Raw genomic sequence first — 23,454 nt, forward strand, 5'->3', positions numbered from 1 at the left:
CCTATTATTCCACATTTTTTAACAGGTGCAGATATTGGTTAGACAGACATATAGAACTATCTAATCCATTTAAAAATTTAAAGTGGCACAGTAAAAGAAAAAACAGTCTCAACCTCCCATTAGTTAGATTTTTTTCTTTTTTAATATCTTCTATTGTACTTGCCATGGAGTTAAAGTAAGTTATCATTTATAACTGTTACATTGTATTGTACTTTTATTATATTTTCCTTTATTTAAAAAGAACAATATTCATTTAAAAAATAGTCTTCAGCTTGCAACGGGAACTGGGCCCAAGCTGCCGGTGGTTAGGGCTCCAGAGAGAAGACCTCCTCACTATTCGCTCGTGTCGAGAAGTACCGCTTTCTGAATCAGGTTTGATTTATTCTCCTATATGCCAGAGCCTCTAAGATTTTGGTCGAGGCTCTTGGCATTAAGCAATTGACACTCACGAACGAGAGTTTGTCGAGACGCGCCGAGTCATGAGTTCGATTCTTGCGAAGCTCCGTACAAAAAATATTTAAAAATAGTTATATCAATCTTTTTGAAGTAAACTAAGTGTTTAAGTGCAAAAAAAAACAAAGTGAAGACATATAACTTAATAACAGTGACAAATAATAATAATAAACAAATACAACAAAAGTGAATATCTACAATAAAGAATGAATAGTTATAAATAAGTGTTACATAATTAAAATATGGGGTTGTAAAACTACGAATCACCATCTATATCTTAAAGTGCAAACAATAAGTGGCAATAAACCCGTAATTATAAACAAAAACCCAATATTTTACATCAATAATTATGCGAACAAACTACAATAACAGAAGTGAACGAAGTGTTTTTAGGCAAAAACCAACTGTTACATGGTAATTAATTATCAACAATCACAAAAAGGTAACAAACCATCTTAAAATACATTAAAAACAAATTATGATTGTGGTATAACAAAGTGAACAAAGAAACAGTGCAAAAAATTCCTAACAAATGAGTCATAATAACCGCCAGTCAACTTTTAAAACAACGAAATATACATTAAGAACCATATATTCGACAATGAAAGCAACATTACTCAAGTAGTCCAGTGGTAACCGCTCTTACTCTGAATCACTGTACGTGGCAAGCCCCGAGTTCGATTCCAGCGACCAGGATTTCTTTATGAATCTTTATTTGGGACCAATAATAACTATGGACAACATTACCTACCGAAACCAAAAATTATTCAAATCGAGCTCTGTCAATGACATCAGTCAAGATAAATCACTTCTTTTCGACACGACTATGATGAGTCTGCCAAATACATCAATAAACTCGAGTCAAACAGTTATTGATCTTCAAGAAAAAGTTGAACTATTATCAAATGATTTACTGAGCGCCCACAAAGAAATCGAAAATTTAAACTCCGAAAATTTTAAGTTAAAAACAGACTGGCAAAAATACATAAACATAATAAATGCTTATAAAGACATACATTCTCCAAATAAAAGAAATTTGACTCCACGCACAGAAAACAAGCATAAATCTACCACAAACAAAAATAGAACGCCTGCAACAAATAAAAAGCAATTACACATATCACAAGAAATAATTGAAACGCCTGTTATAGGAAAAAGGCAATCAGACGCATTGACGATTCATGAAAGAAATTACAATGGACAGGTAAACAACACGAAACCTATTGCAATTAACATAGAATATACTGATATTATAACATCGGAAATGAATCACAATTTGACCAAGAACGTCTTGGAGGATAGTGTATTACTGCAAAATCAACAGAAAAACGCCCAAGGAAAGTCCTATGTCAAAAAACAGAACACTGTAGAAAATAAATCATCAATGCCCATCAACGGAAATCAATCTACAAACGCGGTACGCTACAATGTTAAAAATAAGGTCATTATTATTGCTGATCAGCAGGGACGCTTTGTCCAAAGAATCCTTCAAAAACTATTAGGAAAAAAATTTTTAGTTACATGTTTTTGGAAGCGAGGGGCAACATTGAAACAAGTCTTAAACACCGAAAAATCAGAAATAAGTTTATTGGACAAGAATGACTTTGTAATTGTACTAGGGGGAGTTAACGATAGAAACCCAGTAGAAACTCAAATTAATTTGATAAATTTCTTAAACAATACACAAAATACTAATGTAATCGTTTCTGAAGTTTTGTATAATATTCATTTGAATGTAAAAAAGTTAAATTGTGAATTTAAACTTATGTGTTCTCAATACATTCACGCAACATACATTAGCATGAATTATTCAATGTTTATTCCAGATTATAGTTTTTTGGCATTACATATATCTCAATTGACACTAAGGGAAATATTACGGATTGCTTATAAACAAAATTTTAATAAGTATTCGATGGAAAGGCTCAGCGTTGATACTGCTCCAATGTATATTGACAAATGTACACAAACAGAAAATATTGAAAATACAAATCATCAAAATGAGAGTTCTCCTACTAATAAAGATTTTTTTCGAGTATAAAAATATAAACATTCTGCATCAAAATATTAATGGCCTCATTACTAAATTAGATGAGCTAAACGTACACTTATTCTCATTAAGTAAAAACAATATTGAAAATCCTATTGACATTTTATGCATTACCGAGCACAATATGACCCCGGAAGATACCAAAATACTTAAACTACACAATTTTATTCTAGGAGATTTCTTTTCACGTAAAACCCGGAATGGGGGATCATGTATAATGATAAGAACAAACCACAAATTTAAAATTATTACAGAAGCTAGAGACTTAAGTATAACTAATGTTTTCGAATGTAGTGGTATTGAATTGACTGACCACAAAATTATAATATTATGCATTTATAGACCACCTAAAAATAAACGAGACATAATGGATCTATTTTTTTCTAGGCTAACAGAATTATTAAGTAAAATATCGTACAGAAATAAAAAAGTTATATTATGTGGAGACTTTAACATAAACAGACTTGAGAAAAACAACATATCCAGACAATTTGAACAATTACTATCAAGCTTTAATCTAACATTGACAATAAATCAACCTACAAGACTAAATAGCATGACTTGTATTGATAATATAGCACATAATATTAGAGGCTCAAAAACAAAAGTAGTGGAACTTTCACTCTCTGACCATACAGCACAATTATTGACTTGCCCAGTAAAGAAAAGTTACTACATCACACACTGGTATAAAAATAAACGTGACTATTCCGAAGAAAATATATTAAAATTTATAAATTGTATTAAAAATCTCAGCTTTTCCGAATGCTCCGAACTAGTGATGACCCTGAAAAAAACTTTGACACTTTTTATAGTTTATTTTGTCTTTTCTATGACTTATGTTTCCCAGATACATGTGTGAAAATACCAATTTCCAAGAAGCCTGCATGGTTAATAAGGGTATAAAAATATGCTCGAAACGAAAACGCCAATTATTGTGGAAGTATAGGTTGACGTCAAATCCTAATGATAAAACAAAATTTAAAAACTTTTCAAAAAGATTTAGAATTATAATTAAAAAAACACAAAAGGCTCAAAACAGTTATTATATTAATTCAGCTACAAACAAGGGAAAGGCAATGTGGAAGATCATAAATAATAATAAAATAGTAACTCCAAAAGAAAATATTACACAAATAAAAGTAAAAGATCAACTAGTTACAAATCCTAAGGAAATAGCACAATTATTCAACAACTACTTCATTGATGAAATACAGTCTACTTCAACCTCTAGCGGCTCAGTTACAAAAACGTACAATACAAATTCAAATTCTATTTTTTTAAAGCCAACCAATCCACATGAAATAGATCAAATTATAAAAGGATTAAACAACACGAATAGTACAGGGTATGACAACATAAATACGAACATTATAAAACGAGTGTCTAGTCACATAGCTCCAGTAATTAGTAACATTATCAATCAGTGTCTAGAACGAGGTGTTTTTCCTTCAAAATTGAAAATTACGATCGTAAATCCATTATTTAAAAAAGAAGATAGAGAGGATATGCGTTTTTACAGACCGATTGCGTTAATACCAGTGATGGCAAAAATTTTCGAAAAGGTTATATATAATAATTTATATAATTTCTTTGAACTCAATAACTTATTTACTAATGAACAATTTGGCTTTCGTAAAGGAAGATCCACCAGTGATGCTCTTTTTAATTTTCTTAAGAAAGTAATGACTGGATTGGATAGCAAGCAACAAATAACCGCTATTTTTATGGATATGACTAAGGCTTTTGACCATGTTGACCATAATATCCTACTTAACAAATTAGAGAAATATGGGATAAGAGGGAATGCGTTGGAACTTATTAAGTCGTACTTAAGTGATCGTTTTCAAATAACACGAATAACGAAAATAGAAATAGACACAAAATTCGAACGCATCTATATGTCGGACCCTAAACTTGTAAAATTTGGCGTTCCCCAAGGAAGTATCCTTGGGCCTCTTTTATTCGTTATATATATCAATGACCTACCAAGGTCTATAGACCAGGACATGATATTGTTTGCGGACGATAGCACGGCCATTTTTGCAGATACCGGTCAAGAAAATTTTGAAGCTCAGGTTAATAAATCTCTCGAAGATATTATAAACTGGCTAATAATTAATAATTTAAAAATAAATATTGATAAAACAAACTGTATGTCCTTCACAAATAAAAATTCAAAATCAAATAAAATCAATGTTAATTATAAAGGTAATTCAATAAATCAGGTCAGTAACACTAAATTTCTAGGAGTCCATATCGACTCAAAACTTGACTGGAAAATGCATGTAGATGATGTCTGCAAAAAACTTAACCAGTATTCATATGCTCTCTATTTACTTCGAAGAATTGTAAATGAAAACGTATTACTCAATGTTTATCATGCATATGTGGGTTCTACTCTAAAATATGGTATACTGTGTTGGGGTAACTCTACTAACAGAGAATTTGCTAAAAAAAATGTATCCGAAGTATATGTGGGCATAAACAGACCGATTCATGCAGAGCAGAATTCAGAAGACTAAAAATCTTAACCCTAGCGTCAATGTTTATATTGGAAGCAGCCTCAATCACAAAGCGAGATATCAGTAATTATGAGACTATGAGAAGTACAAGATATAAAAATGACCTTAAGGCAGCTAAGAGTAGAACAGTTAAGTTTAAATCATCCATATTTGGTATGGGTGTGAAAATTTATTATAAATTGCCAGACTTTATTAAAACCACTGAAACATTAGCTACTTTTAAATACAAACTTAAAAAACTACTGATACAGAAAGCATATTATACAATTAATGAATTCTTTAATGACAAATGTCTGGACTGAAATTTATTTAATGGTATTATGATAATGAAAAGTGTTAGTTATTGTTTAATGTATTTATCTGTAATGTAGTGGTAATGAATATTATATTGCCTTGACTATTTTGTACACTTGTCATGACGATTTATATTATTTATTCTATTTCTTTTTTTTTGACATCAATTAATTCAGTGACAAATGTTTTTGACTAAAATTTATTTAATATGACGTTAATGATGCAATAATTATGACAAATACCAATTGATTTTCATACTTAATTTATTTTCTCTAATGGTTATTATGTTACTTTAATGATTTCATTTTGTTTTTCTTTTGACAAGTAATTGTAAATTTTAAAGATTGTACACCACATGGGTATGTTACAGTGATACTTTGTTATAACACTAATTTTAAGAGCTGAATTTCCACCTGTGACAAACAATAAATAAATCTTGAATCTTGAATCTTGACTATCGGGACAATGATTGCTCAGCCCACCTCCCACAAGTCGACAGCCTCGTGAGCTAAATCCAAATATCTCATTTATTTTTGTTTTATGCTTTCGCGAGGTTTTCGTCGGATGGTGGCATCAAGAAACACTGCTCGACGCTCTGATGGATTATCACCACTACATCAGGCTTATTGGCAACAATAACAGGGTTGCGCCACTTCAGCCCGGTTTCCACCGCGAGCGGAACGCACCCATTAATGACTTCGTTAAACTCGCAAACGCAAACTGCATAGTAGCATTTCCACACAGAAAGTGGTGAGCGGGGCAGATTGAGCGAGAAAAAGAAATTGAAAAGAGTCCGCTGCGCAAGGCCTGCACCCCGCGCGCCTCGCCTCCCGCAGCTACGCGCCGGCTGCCGCTCGCGTCACCGCATTGATGTTTGCTATGCCAGTCGAGTAACACGTGTTGTTTTGATTTGAAATGGAGCGATTTATAGAAGCTGTACTACAATACCCATGTTTGTGGAAAAATTCAGAATGTTTATTTGCATGTTAAGGTTGTTCAGTTAAATATATGTCGGAGATGAGCATGAGAATAAATAACTAAATCATAATTAAAACCTCATTTGTGATTGTTGCCAGCGAGTGGACTGTATTTGTGGTTGGTCCGTTGGGTTCGGACCGGGCACTGGCGGGATACAAAGAAGCAGGGGTTCAACGCAGTAAAAGATAATTGTGCAGTACTTACATAGTTCTTTATTCTCCCCAGTATTTCTAGGCTTCCTAGTCTTCCTAGTCTTCCAAGGTTCCTTTCCGGATGCTCACTGGATGTGGAAATGCCTAACCGCCGGGAGGGCCCTCTATTTATAGTGACTGCCGACCAATCACGGGGGCGCGTATTTGGCGCCAGCCAATCATGGCGTGCCGCGTTCCCGCGCCGGCCGGCAAGAAACCCTTCCAGAGGCTTATCCCGGCAGTTAGGCGTCCCTTACAAATGTTCTAGACCTTTTTACCCTATTTAACCCTATCCTTATACCTTTATTTACATAAAATAATGTCTTAAAATAAAGATAATTGCAAAAACCCGCACCTTAATCATGACAACAACATGGTGCTGCCCCCTGTGACAGAATCGGTAACTAAAAAGTGAATTTTATGTAGGTACTTTTAAAACTAATCTACGAGCGTCGCCACCTACCGAGAGTTAGTTACAACAAATTCTAAATAATTGCGGGTACTTATGAAACAACTCCTATCAATAATTGTTTCTAAATAAAACCTATTTCTAGGTTTTTCAGGGTTAAATAGTATATGGACAACACTTAGGTAACTAAATCTTAGTTCTTAACCATAGTTTAAGTCCCTAGCACACATCATATAGTCCTAAACATTTGCAAACAAACCTTAACATAACATAAACAATGTTTCAATATATACCTACGTACACCTATAACTGATTGCAAACGTAAACAAACTCATTAACTTTAAGAAACTTGAAACGTTAATCAAACAAAAACTATAACATACTTAATTTAGGTGTACGTAGTTGTCATCGTCGCTAACAGTGATAAATAGTTCGCAACCTCATTCATAAAACCTATATAGTTACTGTTCGCGCCAATACTGGCTGGTTGTAAAATAGAAGCGCGGGTATATTTGAATTTAGAATAGTGGATTATAAGTTTTAAAGATGGTCGTGTTACTAAGTGATTATCGCGTAATATTCAAGTTAGTAATTGTTGAGGCGTAATTTTATTGATGATTGTGTTGTTAATATTGTGAATATAGATTCTGTAAAGTGACTTAATAATGTGTAGCGATTGGACAGCGCAAGGCTGGGGAGTTTGTTGCGCCGTTTGTTCTCTCCAGCGCGCTTAGCAAGCGGTGACGGGCGGGCGTTGTTGGGAATATGTCCAAATAGGGTTAGGATTAAACGATAATGAGATAATGAGGCGTGAATGTGTGTTTTATTGAATACCCTATCCCGATGTCGGCTATACTGACACCCAAAAGAGAGCTACGCCGACATATAATATATAACTATCTGACCCGGCAAACGTTATTTTGCCATGTACATAATATATTATGTTATATCTAGACAGCGATAGGCTGAGATGATGACGAAGATATCTAGAAAAAAAATGCTATCCAAACAACAAAACTTTACTATTATGGCAGTAGAAAAAAAATAGCGCATGAGAGTGTACAATATTCTTAGTCCGTCTTTAGGCAATAAAAAAAAACTGTGTGGTTTAAAATCATGGCTTAGGTTTGAAAGCACGGTATTTCTAAATTTAAGCCATGTACAGACAATGTTTGTCAAACCTGCCATTCAAGATGCTGGCTTCAATCACGTGTTTCATTAATTTTGTTATGACTAATCGTACGCCACTACAAAGCCGCCGTGGGCTTATTACCCGACTGCCAGGAGGGTTATGTGTTTAGCGCGTATCTTGTATGTATGTAATATTCTTTATTACCTTGTATCTCTAGAACCGTTGAATGGATTTTTACATTTGAGGTATCGTTAGATTTGTCTTAATAGCCCGAGTGCTCTTAGGTAGGTGAAATATATAAAAAAAAACAATATAGTGGCTGTTTGAAGCCATAATGAGAGAAAATAAAAAAAAAAACTACCAGTCATATTAAGTGGGGTATCAAAATGAAGGGTTTTAAACACTGATTCTAAGTATGTATATAACTTGCATTTTTAATATTAAATGGAACGATAAATAAATATTTAAAAAAAATTGCTAATTCAACCACATGACATAAACTCATTTAAGGAATTAATCCGGTTACGTCATCTTTCTTAACTTAAAAGACATAAATAAAATAATAATTTAAAAAACAAAAACCCGCCTGCATGGATAACTACAATTAAAAATCAACTGAAAAGACTGAAACAAGATAAAAATTCAAAACAGAATTGCAGTCGGAGGCATGAAATTAAGTGCTTCTTAGATATGATAAATTATTATCTCTTTGCGCATGCCTCCAAATTATTTTACGAATTTAAATTATTTTACGAAGCAGAATAATCGGAGATCCAAACTTCAGTTCAAATGATGCGGTGGTATGGCTATGGCTGGCAAGTTCAATAAATTTAAAAACTCAATGGGATAATTCACAGGCTCGCTGTGTCGAAAACTGCATCGATAGATTTGTATGACACTAAGTCCCCAGGCAATATATTTTGTACCCTAAAATTTAACCCATTGATGTCAGATATTTCGCTGCCAAGATCGCTCTTTCTGCTTATGTACTACTTATGTTTAGCATATTGTGTACGTAGTCGTGAAAAATGTGTGTCATTGTATTTTCATGTACAGCAACTTTCCTATTGCCAATATCTCACAGTTCTTTAGAGGCAGTTTCAGCGGATGGATCCTGAAGGATTTCAACGCGCATGTTCACCGTCAGTTGTACACACCTCATATACCCAAAAAACATCGTCTGATGAAGTGGGACGTGTCAGCAAGTCTTGAGATAAAAGTTAGAATATCATAAACATCTAAACCTAAAACGCCGTGCTATGTTATACGCGTTTTGGTATCCGTGCATGGTAGAATGTTGCAATCCTTCATACACCGACCGTGGGCTTCCGCCGGCTAGAAGTATGACCCGGTAGGTCACTTTCTAGTGGTGTGTCCGGTCATGATAATTCTATACCAGAGTAATATATTTCGTGAAACTTGGGGCTATTTGAAGCAATAATGAGGTGTAAAGTGGTAAGCTTGGGCTTGCTCACTCAAAATAGCCTTCTGAAATCTGTTGCTCCGAAAGACGTCATTTGAAAGGCATTATTGTAAGAACAGATGTTGTTCAAGAAATATTTTGACTGTGACCGCTGTAACGGAACGTTACATGAATAATCATGTTTTGTTTCTACAAATTATAAATTGAACTACCTACATATTGTTCATATTATAGTTGGCAGCGGTGGGTATATTTATTAAATTCTAACTAATACATAAAACAAAACATAGAAAAAAAATATATAATAATAATAATATTAAAATAAATAAAATCAATTATAACTGTGCAAAACTTAATTAATAAAAATAAAATAACAACATGAAAATGAATGCATTGTTCTTTGTTTACGCGTGTTTTGGAACGCGCCGAATGAACCGAACGAACCAAGAATGAGTTCGATTGAGGGAGATGGGACATACTGGCCAGTCGCTCCTAGGCTGATGCGAGCGTGTTACCTCTGACCACTTTCCGTCCTGTCAAGCGTCCTAGCAGACACGGCCGTTAAATTCAAATTTAAAAAAAAAATAAGTTGAGAGTGTTCAAGTTGAATACTTGCACTTAATATTGTTGTGAAGATCCCGAATTAGGGTAAGTTTTAAATAGCACACAATTCACCCATCTTGATCATATAGTTGTTTGTTATATGTTTCTTTTTATTTGCAGCTTATTATGTTCTATGTGCCACTGTACCTTTGTCTTGCTTTGCCACTCGTTTGTTACTGTGCTGTGTTACTCGCTTTATGTTGCTTAATTCACCAAGCTAATGAGCTAACACTATTTAAGTAAAGTAGTAGTTTCAAATAAAATTATTGCTTCAATCTACCTGCAAGTAAAATAATATTTTTTATTCAAAATTTAAATATCTCAACGGCCATAACCGTAATTTTATGTTTGTATTTTTTTTTCCGTTAAACTGCTTTATGTGTAAACTCCGTTCTGGGTAGTACCGCCACGTCAATACTACTACATTTAGATAGGTATCGCTTCCTCGTTGTCGACGGTGGTACTCCAGCACGGAATTTATTAGGCCGAGTTCTGATTAGCTCGAACGGTGATTTCCAGGTTTTTTCTTCCGGCTTTAAGGAGCCAGCAGCATCCTCGCGTTCGGGCCTGCCTACCAACCGAGGTCATCCGAGGAGCCCGCTTCCGGCAACACCAGTCGCACGTGCGCGCCATCTCCATCACCGGTGCAGTCACCGTACAGCTCAGCACTGAACCTCGGCCTACTTCCATCTCCGGCCAGCGGCGGAATCCCGCCACAACTACAGGGGGGTACCTATCCCTGCAGAGGTGACTACAGACAAAGTTGTAATCCACGACCCATAAATCTTCGTGTGCCTCCGGCTGTGTTTTTTTTTTATATAATATAAATTTTGAAGGTACACACCCGTTTTATTTTTTTATTAATCACCTACCTAGGTGGGAATAAACGGGTGGAGGTTACACTGGCGCCCAATTACGTGGTTTTGTCTGTTCTCGCTTCTGTAGTTAGTAGTTAGTTATTGTACGGTGAGTGGGTAATTTTATTTTTTTTATTTTGTAAAACGCTTTGTGTGTTTGTTTGCATCAACTGGAGTGAAGTCTTATAATCTCATCATTTCCGTTATTTTAGTATATTGTGTTAACGTTAAAAAAAAAAAAAAAAAACAAAAAAAAAAAACTCATATATAGGGTGTTTTTTTTATACAGGCTGTTCAATTTTTTTATAATATTGCTATCAGCCGTGGTAAAATTTGAATCGTGCTGTTTTTTTCCAATTCTTTGCATAACCTTCACACCAGTTGCAAAAATTGTTTTGTCTGCTTTTGTTCGCAATTTTTTGTTTCTTTCTTTCTGTTACTTCTTACTTACACAGCGTTCTGTTAAAGTAGATTAGAACGGAACGGAGTATTTTTTTTCTTTCCATAAAATTTTGTGTGCTATTTACAACTTTCTCCCATTTTGATTTTTTTTTTACCCGTATTTAAAATGGCATACCCTATTAAGTTTCTATCATTACAAAAGTCGGAATTAGAATACGAGGTAGCCGTACGAGGTGAAACCCCAGCTAATACTGTGGCGGATCTTAGACGGCAGATCTGTAAGCTCAGCCAAGTTTTTTTGTCTGAGGATATTTTGTGTTCCCACCTTGACCCTCTTGATGACCTAAATAGTTGTCTGGAAATTTTAAATAAAATTAAGTCTAGCCTTGAGGTGGATACCAAGGACAAGAATATTTTGGGGAGAATCGAAAATCTTTTCCATCATCTTTATCATAGACTGAACAGGATAAGTAGGGATGATAAATTCTTGGACGTGCATACGGAATGTACAAGTATGTTTAAAGAATATTATGGAGCTTTAACATCTTTAAAAGCGAAAAGTATAGACCCCCTCATTACTACCATCCCGCATTCTGATCCGCAAGTTACAACTGAGAGATTAAACATTTCAGTGACTTGCGAAGGAAATGTTAAAAATTGCGAATTAGCGAAACTAAAATATGACGGCAAGTCTTGCGTACGTGCTTTTATTCAGCGAGTCAGCGAATTTAGTGTAGCTCGTAATATTTCGAATTCAAAATTACTATCATTCGCTACGGAAATCTTTGTGGACGATGCACTTCATTGGTTTAGAAGCGTAAAGCAACAGGTTTCTTCTTGGGATGAACTTATTGTCCTTCTGCAACAGGACTTCGACAGAGCGGATTACGATTACCTTCTGCTGTCTGAGATTCGATCTAGGACTCAGGGAGCAAAGGAAAACATTACCATCTACCTATCGATTATTTCAGGAATGTTTTCACGCTTGTCGAGATCTTTTGCAGAGGAGGATAAGTTAGAAATAATATTGCACAACATTAGACCGTGTTACGCGAGCACTCTGGCCTCGGCATCTCAGATCACATCGATTGACCAGTTAAGAAGTCTTTGTAGGAACTACGAAAACGTGCAATCACGCATGGCACAGTTTCGCGAACCTGCCGCTCCTACTTCTGACACGTTAGCACCTGAGTTCGCATACAAACAAAGAACCGATATAGCTAACAAACAAAACTATAATATTAACAATAAGTTTGGGAACAACAAAACAAATGCAGAAAATAATAATAAACAAAATTTAAATAACAGTGTAAATGAAAAATATTTACATGCCCTAAATACTAGTGATTCCATCCCCGGGGCAAAATTGCCGTATTGTCCTAGATGCCGTAATAATTCGCATAGCCTGAGGGATTGTCAGAATAAAGAAATTATGTGTTTTAAGTGTGGTCACAAAGGTATCAAGAAACCAGATTGCCCCAATTGTAACAAAGCCCAAAAACCAAAAAAACTAAGTATGCAGAATTGTCTCGACTCAGCCTCGTTAGCAGGTCGCTTTAATAAAGAGGATTGGGAAAATTGGTTGAAAACAATTAAATTGTTCTTCAACAGTTACAAAATGTCTTCAATTCTGCATACTAAGCCTTTGGGCGATTTGCGACCATATCTGAATATTAAAATTAACGATATTACAGCGTCCGGCCTCCTGGATTCCGGGTCAGCTATTACAATATTAGGAAATAATTCTCATAACACCCTAGTCAGTCGTGGCCTTAAGCTATGTACTGATGATACACCTTCGATAGTAGCTGCAGGTGGTCAGATACTTAAGAGTACTGGCTATATAAATGTGCCAGTGCATTTAGAGGACCAATTTCATATAATTAAGTCATACGTAGTTCCAGAAGTTCAATCATCGCTTATTTTAGGTATTGACTTCTGGCGCGCCTTTCAATTGTGTCCGAAATATTTGGGTTCCGTAGATTTGTCAAATAATTCATTAGTAGATTTAAATAGTAATAATCACCAAACTTTCATACAGTCTTATGATAGCTTAGATGAGTCTCAACGCTCTATTGCTGATAACGTTGTTGAGCAATTTAGGGACGTTTCATTTGAGGTTAAAGGCTTAGGCCGTACACACCTTTTATCCCATCGCATCGATACTGGCGATTCTCCTCCGGTCCGACAAAGATATTATAGGCTCTCACCTGAGAAGCAGAAGATCCTTGTCGAACAGGTGGACGAGATGTTGAAACTAGATGTGGTGGAGTACTGCGAAAGCGCGTGGCAGTCTCCGGTACTCCTCGTTACTAAAAAGAATGGACAGCCTCGTTTTTGTCTAGATAGCAGAAAGTTAAATTCAATAACAAAACGAGATGCTTATAACCTGCCATACATTGCCGAGATTTTGGATAATCTGCGCGACGCCCGTTTTCTTTCTAGTCTGGATTTATCCAAAGCCTTCTGGCAAATTCCGATTGCAGAGGAGGATAGAGATAAGACGGCTTTCTACGTTCCAGGTCGAGGAACTCTTCGATTTAAAACCACGGCTTTTGGTTTGACAAATGCTCCCGCTACGCAACAGCGTCTTGTAGATATGCTACTAGGTAACATAGATCATCGCATATTTGCTTATCTAGATGATATTATTATTGTTAGTAATAGTTTTGAGGAGCATGTGTCCCTTCTACTTCGCGTTTTAGACAAATTACGTAAAGCGGGCCTTACTGTAAACTTGAGTAAGTGTGAGTTCTTTCGAAGTCAACTTAAGTATTTAGGTTACGTAGTTGATGCGAATGGGCTGCGAACCGATCCAGAAAAGGTTGAAGCTATCCTTAACTACCCTACCCCTAGTAATCGCAAGGAGCTGAAGCGATTTCTGGGCACGGCAACTTGGTATCGTAGGTTCGTTCCCAGTTTTAGTACAATTGCAGGGCCGCTCAACAAGCTGACTTCAAACAAAAAGAACACTCCACCTTTCAAGTGGACTGATGAGGCGGAAATCGCTTTTAAAAAACTAAAAGAATGCTTAGTTTCTGCACCTGTTCTTTCTTGCCCCGATTACAATCTTCCTTTTGAGGTGCATACGGATGCAAGTAACTATGGGATGGGCGGTATGCTCACGCAATCTGTAAACGGAAAGGAGCACCCTATAGCTTACATGAGCAAATCATTAACGGCGGCAGAAAAGAACTATAGCATAACGGAGCGGGAGACGCTGGCTGTTCTTGTGGCATTGGAGCATTGGCGATGCTATTTGGAAAATGGGAAGAAGTTCACCGTGTACACAGATCATAGTGCGTTAAAGTGGTTTCTTTCTCTTAATAATCCTACGGGAAGGCTCGCACGTTGGGGTGTGCGTTTATCTTCATTTAATTTTGATATAAAGCACCGTCGGGGTGTCGACAACGTCATTCCCGATGCGTTGTCAAGAGCAGTACCTGTTGCTGCTATGGTCACTTCTAATTCATCCGCGACTTCCAGTGATGCTTGGTATACTAACATTTATAATAACTGTGTCACGAAACCTGAGAATTTTCCCAATTATCAAATTAAGGATGGCACTCTCTTCCGCCTTAGTAAGAATAAATGCTTGCTTACTAATGAATTTTCTTGGAAGGAAGTTGTTCCCTCCGAGTACAGGGAAAAGGTGATTGCGGATAATCACGACGAACCAACCGCAGGTCATTTGGGCATTTTTAAAACCTACAGGCGCGTTGCTCTTAGTTATTACTGGCCGGGTATGCATCGAGATATAGCGAAATACGTTGGTTCTTGCAACACTTGTTTACAGTACAAAACTCAAAACCATGCTACTCTAGGTGAAATGGGACGTCCTAAGCAATGCTCGCGCCCGTACCAAATGATTTCTGTCGACTTAATGGGACCACTTCCTGTCACACGAAAACAAAATAGCTACATACTAGTAGTGACCTGCTGTTTTTCCAAATTTTGTCATATTTTTCCAATTAAAAAAGCTACTTCTCAGATTATTGTTAAACTTATGGAAGAACACATATTCCTTGTTCACGGTGTTCCTCAAAGTATTTTCCTGGATAATGGTACCCAATTTATTAGCGGACACACTCAAGACTTGTTTAAGAAGTATAAAATACCGAACGTATTCTTTTCACCCAAATATACCCCCCAAGTTAACACCGTGGAGCGGTACAATAAAACGATAATCACCTGCATTTCCACTTTCGTGGACGGTGATCATCGAACATGGGACTTATTTATTCCAAAAGTACAATTTGCAATAAATAATTCGGTTAACGAAGCCACCGGATTTACACCTTCATTTCTAGTTTTTGGACGAGAAATAGTTTTATGTGGTGCGCATTATACAGATACAGACTTGGGTGACGAGGTTTTGTTTCTTCCTCGCGATGTATACGCGGAGAACCTTGGATGCCTAAGTTCAATCTTTGATCAAGTCCAAAAATCCTTGCATCACGCACATGTCAAAAATACATCATATTATAATTTAAGACGTAAAGCTTTCGAATTTAATATTGGTGATGTAGTATACAAACGTGCTTACGTCCTGAGCGATAAGGATAAGCACTTTAGCAAGAAATTAGCTCCCAAATACATTAAGTGCCGGGTCATTCAAAAGCTATCACCACTAGTGTATGTTTTGGAGGATATGTCTGGTAAAAATTTAGGGTCTTGGCATATTAAGGACTTAAAAATTCCTACCTACAAATGAATGTGATCTTTGTTACGTTTCCCCTTACACTATTAAACGATATTAAGACCTGTTACCAAAGTCAATGACGAATATATTAGTCGTTTGATTTTTTTTGTATGTTAGGACACGTCGCACAATTTTAATATTGTGTGTTGTTTATTATGACTGGTTTTGAGAGATGAGGGAATGATTGAAGTGAATGTATGAATAAAAGGATGTCGTAACGAGTTTATCATGCGGATTTTATTCTTAAAATAAAATCCTTATGAGGGACCGGGGGTAATGTAACGGAACGTTACATGAATAATCATGTTTTGTTTCTACAAATTATAAATTGAACTACCTACATATTGTTCATATTATAGTTGGCAGCGGTGGGTATATTTATTAAATTCTAACTAATACATAAAACAAAACATAGAAAAAAAATATATAATAATAATAATATTAAAATAAATAAAATCAATTATAACTGTGCAAAACTTAATTAATAAAAATAAAATAACAACATGAAAATGAATGCATTGTTCTTTGTTTACGCGTGTTTTGGAACGCGCCGAATGAACCGAACGAACCAAGAATGAGTTCGATTGAGGGAGATGGGACATACTGGCCAGTCGCTCCTAGGCTGATGCGAGCGTGTTACCTCTGACCACTTTCCGTCCTGTCAAGCGTCCTAGCAGACACGGCCGTTAAATTCAAATTTAAAAAAAAAATAAGTTGAGAGTGTTCAAGTTGAATACTTGCACTTAATATTGTTGTGAAGATCCCGAATTAGGGTAAGTTTTAAATAGCACACAATTCACCCATCTTGATCATATAGTTGTTTGTTATATGTTTCTTTTTATTTGCAGCTTATTATGTTCTATGTGCCACTGTACCTTTGTCTTGCTTTGCCACTCGTTTGTTACTGTGCTGTGTTACTCGCTTTATGTTGCTTAATTCACCAAGCTAATGAGCTAACACTATTTAAGTAAAGTAGTAGTTTCAAATAAAATTATTGCTTCAATCTACCTGCAAGTAAAATAATATTTTTTATTCAAAATTTAAATATCTCAACGGCCATAACCGTAATTTTATGTTTGTATTTTTTTTTCCGTTAAACTGCTTTATGTGTAAACTCCGTTCTGGGTAGTACCGCCACGTCAATACTACTACATTTAGATAGGTATCGCTTCCTCGTTGTCGACGGTGGTACTCCAGCACGGAATTTATTAGGCCGAGTTCTGATTAGCTCGAACGGTGATTTCCAGGTTTTTTCTTCCGGCTTTAAGGAGCCAGCAGCATCCTCGCGTTCGGGCCTGCCTACCAACCGAGGTCATCCGAGGAGCCCGCTTCCGGCAACACCAGTCGCACGTGCGCGCCATCTCCATCACCGGTGCAGTCACCGTACAGCTCAGCACTGAACCTCGGCCTACTTCCATCTCCGGCCAGCGGCGGAATCCCGCCACAACTACAGGGGGGTACCTATCCCTGCAGAGGTGACTACAGACAAAGTTGTAATCCACGACCCATAAATCTTCGTGTGCCTCCGGCTGTGTTTTTTTTTTTATATAATATAAATTTTGAAGGTACACACCCGTTTTATTTTTTTATTAATCACCTACCTAGGTGGGAATAAACGGGTGGAGGTTAACAGTGATCTTAATATTTCTGAACATTTTTTTAATATTTCAATATGCACTTTCCCATCTGAGCATCACATAGGTACCGTTCGTTTCTTTTTGCCATTTAACAGCTTCACAATATGTACAATTTTGAACCATATCTGATGACGGAACGTGTAGCACAGTCAATCATAGGAGTATAAGTGAATGCACCCCGTTCCTTATCAACCTAAGGCTTATCACCATGGCTTACGGCGATATTTTGAGACACATCTGATACATCAGATGATTTCAACAGTATTCAGAGAATGTCGAAGGCGATCAGAATTCTAACTAACGTTGCCCTTTTCCCTCTCTCCAGGAATCCTTTCTTTCTCACTTACTAATCGATTATGAATATGTCGTTGTGTGAATGTTCGGTACAATTTGTATCTCGGGCGTAGTTAGTCGTGCATGACGTTCATCACTTGTTTTAAAGGACCTTTTAGTAGATGTGCTAATTCGCTGAGAAGTCAAGTATAATTCTCTTTTAGTCAACATCTCCGACTCACGATAGAATGCGTGACATTCACGATCAGCGGACAGTCGCGCATCATGTTTTGCACTTGTCTCTAGAGATCTAGAAGTAGATGCAAAGATGCGCCGAGAAATCAAACGCAATTTCTACGGAGCGAGTTGCGTCCTGATGTTCTCAAACAGCATCAAGTCTCTCCAGGCGCTTGATGCTAGATTCTTGGGATCATAATAATATTATGATCCTCAATCCTTTAACTCCTTTGGAACGTTGGGAAAGATTGACCTCTTTCTAGGCATGGTTATAGTTTTATTGTGAAGATACTTGATCAATTAAAATCTGATAAGTGACTTGACGGGCTACTACGTAGGTTTTATTGTATGTGAAACTATAAAGACTTCTTTTAATTTACATTTAAATTAAAAGACAAAACTAAATGACATGACAGGCATCAAAATACGTCAAACGTTTGACAGGAAAGTAGGTAGAGCAAGGTAAAGGCACCTAATTCCGCGGTGTAATCATTATAACTTACAAGAACATTAAAAACTGAGTATTTATTGTATTTTTTTTTAGAATTGGTTATTTTATTAGAAGTGTTATTTATCTTAATTTTGAAATATAGTCATAGTCATAGTCAGACTATAAAAAATATTAAATACGAGTCTGAGGCACCTTATTTCGATTTAAAAATTCTAATTCCGATGCATTTGGTTCCCTATTTCGAGTGCTTAAAATATAAAGGAAAGGAGGTGGGGTGAAATAGACATAAAGTTAAAAAAAAAAATGTTTTTTTAACATTATGTATCTTTCTTGCAACCTGTTTTCCTTTTTATTTATTGTCTTTGGATTTTAAATCAGTCTTTTTCTCCTCAATTTGTGAAGAAAATACTCAAATGTAATGATAAAAAATATAACCTTTCCAATATTTCAACCTAAAAAAACTCACACTAAAGCATCATTTGCTCATATAAACATGAACAGCTAAATCATTAATAGGCTAGTTGCCACTATTTTTATTATTTGATAGAACGGTTCATTACGATTATTTAACACCATAAAAAAATATTAAATTTTTCTGAAGCACCTATCCTAATATATTTTGAATTTTAAAATTTATTTTCGCTATGCTGTCTAAAACGCCGTCCGCCATGATCGTCTATTAATTATCTGTGCCGTGAAGTGACAATTCTTGTAAACACTACACGTGACTGTCAAAACCTTTTTATCGGAATTCAAAACCATATTTTCGAAAGGATTACATGATACATATAGTAATTACCACTATTGTATCGTGCGGGAATGTAAGAATACATCAAGAATACATCATATTCTAAATTTATGCATAGAAACGGGCACATACCCAGACGACCTAAAATATCTGTCGTTAAACCTCTATTTAAGAAGGACAATAGGGAACTTCTGGAATGCTATAGGCCAATTGCATTATTATCTATATTTTCTAAAATATTAGAAAAATATATTAACGACAAAATATACACATTTCTAGAAAAATACAACATTTTAGCGTATGAGCAAAAAGGTTTTCGCAAAAACAAAACCAAATATGGCAATCCATAATTTTATTCAATATGTAATAACAAATGTAGATAATAAAAGACCAGTTTGTGCGGTATACTGTGACATGACACAAGCTTTCGACTACGTGAATCATTATATTCTTCTTAAAAAATTGGAAAATTACGGTATAAGAGGGAGTATACTGCAACTCATGGAGTCATATTTAAAAAATAGAAAGCAGTATACTGAAATAACCCGGATAAATTTACATAATAAAAAAGAAGAAACTTTCAAATCAGACATACGTTCAATTAAATTCGGTGTCCCACAAGGAAGCGTCCTAGGGCCTCTCCTGTTTATAATATATATAAATGATCTGCCCAAAGTCACAAAACACCCAATGACATTATTCGCTGATGATAGCACTGTTGTCATTGAATCTAATAATAAGAGTATAAGTGTATATGAAAACGAAATAAATGATACTATCGGCTCGATAATTAATTGGATGACCAACAATAATCTAAAAATAAATTTAGGAAAAACAAAGATTATGTGGTTCAGCCAACGCAAAGCAACTCCCCAAATAAATATTAATTATCAAGGGACGCCACTGAGTACTATTGACCATACAAAATTCTTGGGAGTTATCATCGATAAAAATATAAATTGGAAGGCCCATACTGAAGAACTTAACAAAAGATTAAGTTCCTCGTCGTATGCTTTATGGAAACTTTCATCGATCGTAAATTCAGAAGCACTAGTCACGGCATACCACGGCATTGTAGACTCTATCTTAAGGTTTGGCATTCTATTCTGGGGTAACTCAACAAACAAAGACGTATTGTTTAAATCACAAAAAAGGTGCATTAGGGCAATGTTCGGACTAGATACAATAGATAGTTGCAAGCCGTACTTTATTAAATATAAAATTTTAACCCTATCGTGTCTATTAATTTATGAAACTGCAATCTTTGTTAAAACAAATCCAAACTTATTTAGCCGTCTCTCGGATGTAATCAGTCGTAGTCGAAGAGATAATAATAAACTTTGCATAGTACGGTCAAACACTGCATTAATGCACAATAGCATTCTTTGTTTGGCTCCAGTAATCTATAATAAAGTACCAAAAGAAATAAAATCATTAAATTTAAAACTTTTTAAAGTACATCTGAAAAAATACTTAATTAACAGGTGTTACTATACTTTAACAGATTTTCTAACAGATTCCTAATATTATGACCTTTTACCCATTTTATTAATTTTATTTTTGTTTCGATAAAAAAAAAAAACTGAACGATTACATGCAAAAATATGCCATTATATTGTACTGTAATACTTATTTGTAAATGTAAAATTTATGATTATTATAATGAAAAATTTGTACGCTGTATATACAGCAAAACATGAAGGTCAATAATATATTGTTATAACATCTTACATTACCCATGTATACTCATGTTTTACAAATAAATGTCTTTTATCTTTTTATCTTTAATACAGAACCCAGAAAAGTTGTGGATTAAAGTACCCACTGATGAGAATATGCGAAACACCTGGTTAAAAGAGATCCCGTATCTGTGTCCAGTGGAACTGCAGTGTATTTCTGTGTAGGTATTTTTACGTGAAATAAATAAATATTAAGGCGTTTAAATGAAAGACCACGAATAGCCTGACACTAGCGTTTGACATAATGTTGTTTAGAATATTGGTGACGTAGAAACATGGTGCACGGTGTTTTCAAGCAAGAGAAAAAAAGTAAGGGTTTCAGTTGAATTTTTACAGCAATCCTTTATTAATATTTATTGAAGTTTATAAATTTCGGACCTTGCACGGAATAATATTTGAATTAAAAGTTTTATAAATGGTGACATGAGGCAACTAGCCTATTGAATAATGTAACGTGCAGACAAAATCAACTTGTAAATTCAATTAAATTCATTTTTATTTATATAGATAGATAAATAGATAGATAGATAGATAGATAGATAGATAGATAGATAGATAGATAGATAGATAGATAGAAAGATATATATAGATTGAAGTTAAGCTTAACGGCCTTTTTCAGGCGTTGCAAAAATGTGAGAGCTTATATTCTACTTACTATAAAATTACTTAAATTCTAGACATAAACTTATAATCGAAACAAGAATAAAACAAGTAAATAACAGCAGATTTGTGTTGTGAAACATTATATTATGTTATCTATTTCTATATTACCTTTTTGTTGGTAATTGCTGATGTTATTTTATGAAGTGGTCATTTAAGTTTTGTTATTTTTCATTTTCGAAGTATTCTTTTATTGAGTAGAACCTTTGTTATTAGGATTATTTTTTTAATTTTCCCTTAAATACTATTTTCTTTATTTTCAGTTAGTAGGTCTTTAGGTAATCTGTTAAATATTTTGACTGCCATGTAGTAGGGACTTTTGATGAGCATTTTAATTCTAGATGGAGGTAAGTATAGTCTATTTTTATGTCGGGTGTTAATATTATGGGTGTCCTTAACTTTCATAAAATCATCTTTATTTTTAAATACAAACTGGCATATGTCGTAAATGTATATGGATGGTAGGGTCAAGATGTTGTATTTAATAAAAAAAGTTCTACAGCTATCTTGGTTGTCTATTTGGGCTATGATTCGTATGCATTTTTTGTAAGACAAATAGATCGTGTATATTAACACTATCCCCCCATAACATGATGCCGTATCTCAACCAGCAGTGTGCATATATGCCAATTAATCTGACAGTGCCGTCTCAACGTTTGTGCTGCATTTTATTTGGAAAAGGGCGTATGTAAATTTTGATAGATAGTAGTGGAATGTATCAATTAAAGAATACCGAAACATAGATATAAAAGGAGCGGCATAGAAATCTACAGTTGATGATGTAAGATTTTTCATTTCTCATTTTCGGTTCAGCTCACTCCGCTCATTTCTCTGTCACAGTTTCAGTTTGCAGTGGAAATCGAATGACCAACTCTTCGTGACTTCGTTGGTGGAAATGCAATCCTCTTTCATTAAAAAGGAGTCCGTTCCGCCTAACCATATTCCGCACATTACTCTTTCGCAGTGGAAACCGAGCTTTCTCTTTGTATAAATGAATTTTGATTTCCGCGGCTGCTGAGAACCTCAAACGGCGTAATGGTAGTTACTTCTTTGATCCGTTTGGGGTCGAAACTTAGGGCCGTTCCCGTGACCCAAGGGCTGGCTTTTACTCTGGATTAGCATTGCAAAATTATTATTCGCATTTTGGAACAATGCCTACAATAATACGAATTGCGCCAATTTAATCCAATTTGCATTCATTTAGTGGCTATTTTAATAGCGGAATTGGGGCCCTGTGGTCTTTTATAAAAATAGCGCTTTTACACAGAATCATCATTTATTTAAACCTTTACTAGCTACTACTACATAAACAACAAAATATTAAAAAAAAAACAACAGAACACAACTAATAAGAAAATAAATAAGGCTTAATGTTACAAAATGTATTAGTAGTGAAAAAATAGTAAATGTCGTATTAAAATGAACATAATATGTATGACCTGACTGTAACAACAATTAATTGCATAGAAATTATGACATGCCACCAATCGGCCTAATTGACCTATTATTGTTAGCTAGTGTATGAACCACCTAAATACCTTCATGTATACCTTCGTTTTGCATTACCCGTTATCCAATTAATATGTACTGTTATTAAATGATGTAACGGTTTACTCACGCGTATTTATCGGGGTAGCCCGACTAGTTTCGGACCCAACCGGAGTCCTTAATCATGAGCAGTAATCCCGCC

At 35.2% G+C, this 23,454-nt stretch overlaps 2 protein-coding genes across 2 annotated transcripts in view; both read left to right on the forward strand.

Annotated features, from left to right (window-relative positions):
* LOC113496024 (complexin) overlaps nt 1-23,454 on the forward strand; it is a gene marked incomplete in the record, with an annotated part of 329,152 nt that overhangs the window by 235,817 nt on the left and 69,881 nt on the right.
* On the forward strand, nt 11,400-16,361 carry LOC113496015. Its single transcript, XM_026875068.1, has 2 exons — nt 11,400-13,487; nt 13,974-16,361. The coding sequence occupies exons 1-2, from the start codon at nt 11,484-11,486 to the stop codon at nt 16,029-16,031; spliced, it is 4,062 nt and encodes a 1,353-aa protein (XP_026730869.1). The 5' UTR covers nt 11,400-11,483; the 3' UTR covers nt 16,032-16,361.

Source organism: Trichoplusia ni, chromosome 7 (assembly GCF_003590095.1).
Source record: "Trichoplusia ni isolate ovarian cell line Hi5 chromosome 7, tn1, whole genome shotgun sequence".
NCBI classification, from domain to species: domain Eukaryota; kingdom Metazoa; phylum Arthropoda; class Insecta; order Lepidoptera; family Noctuidae; genus Trichoplusia; species Trichoplusia ni.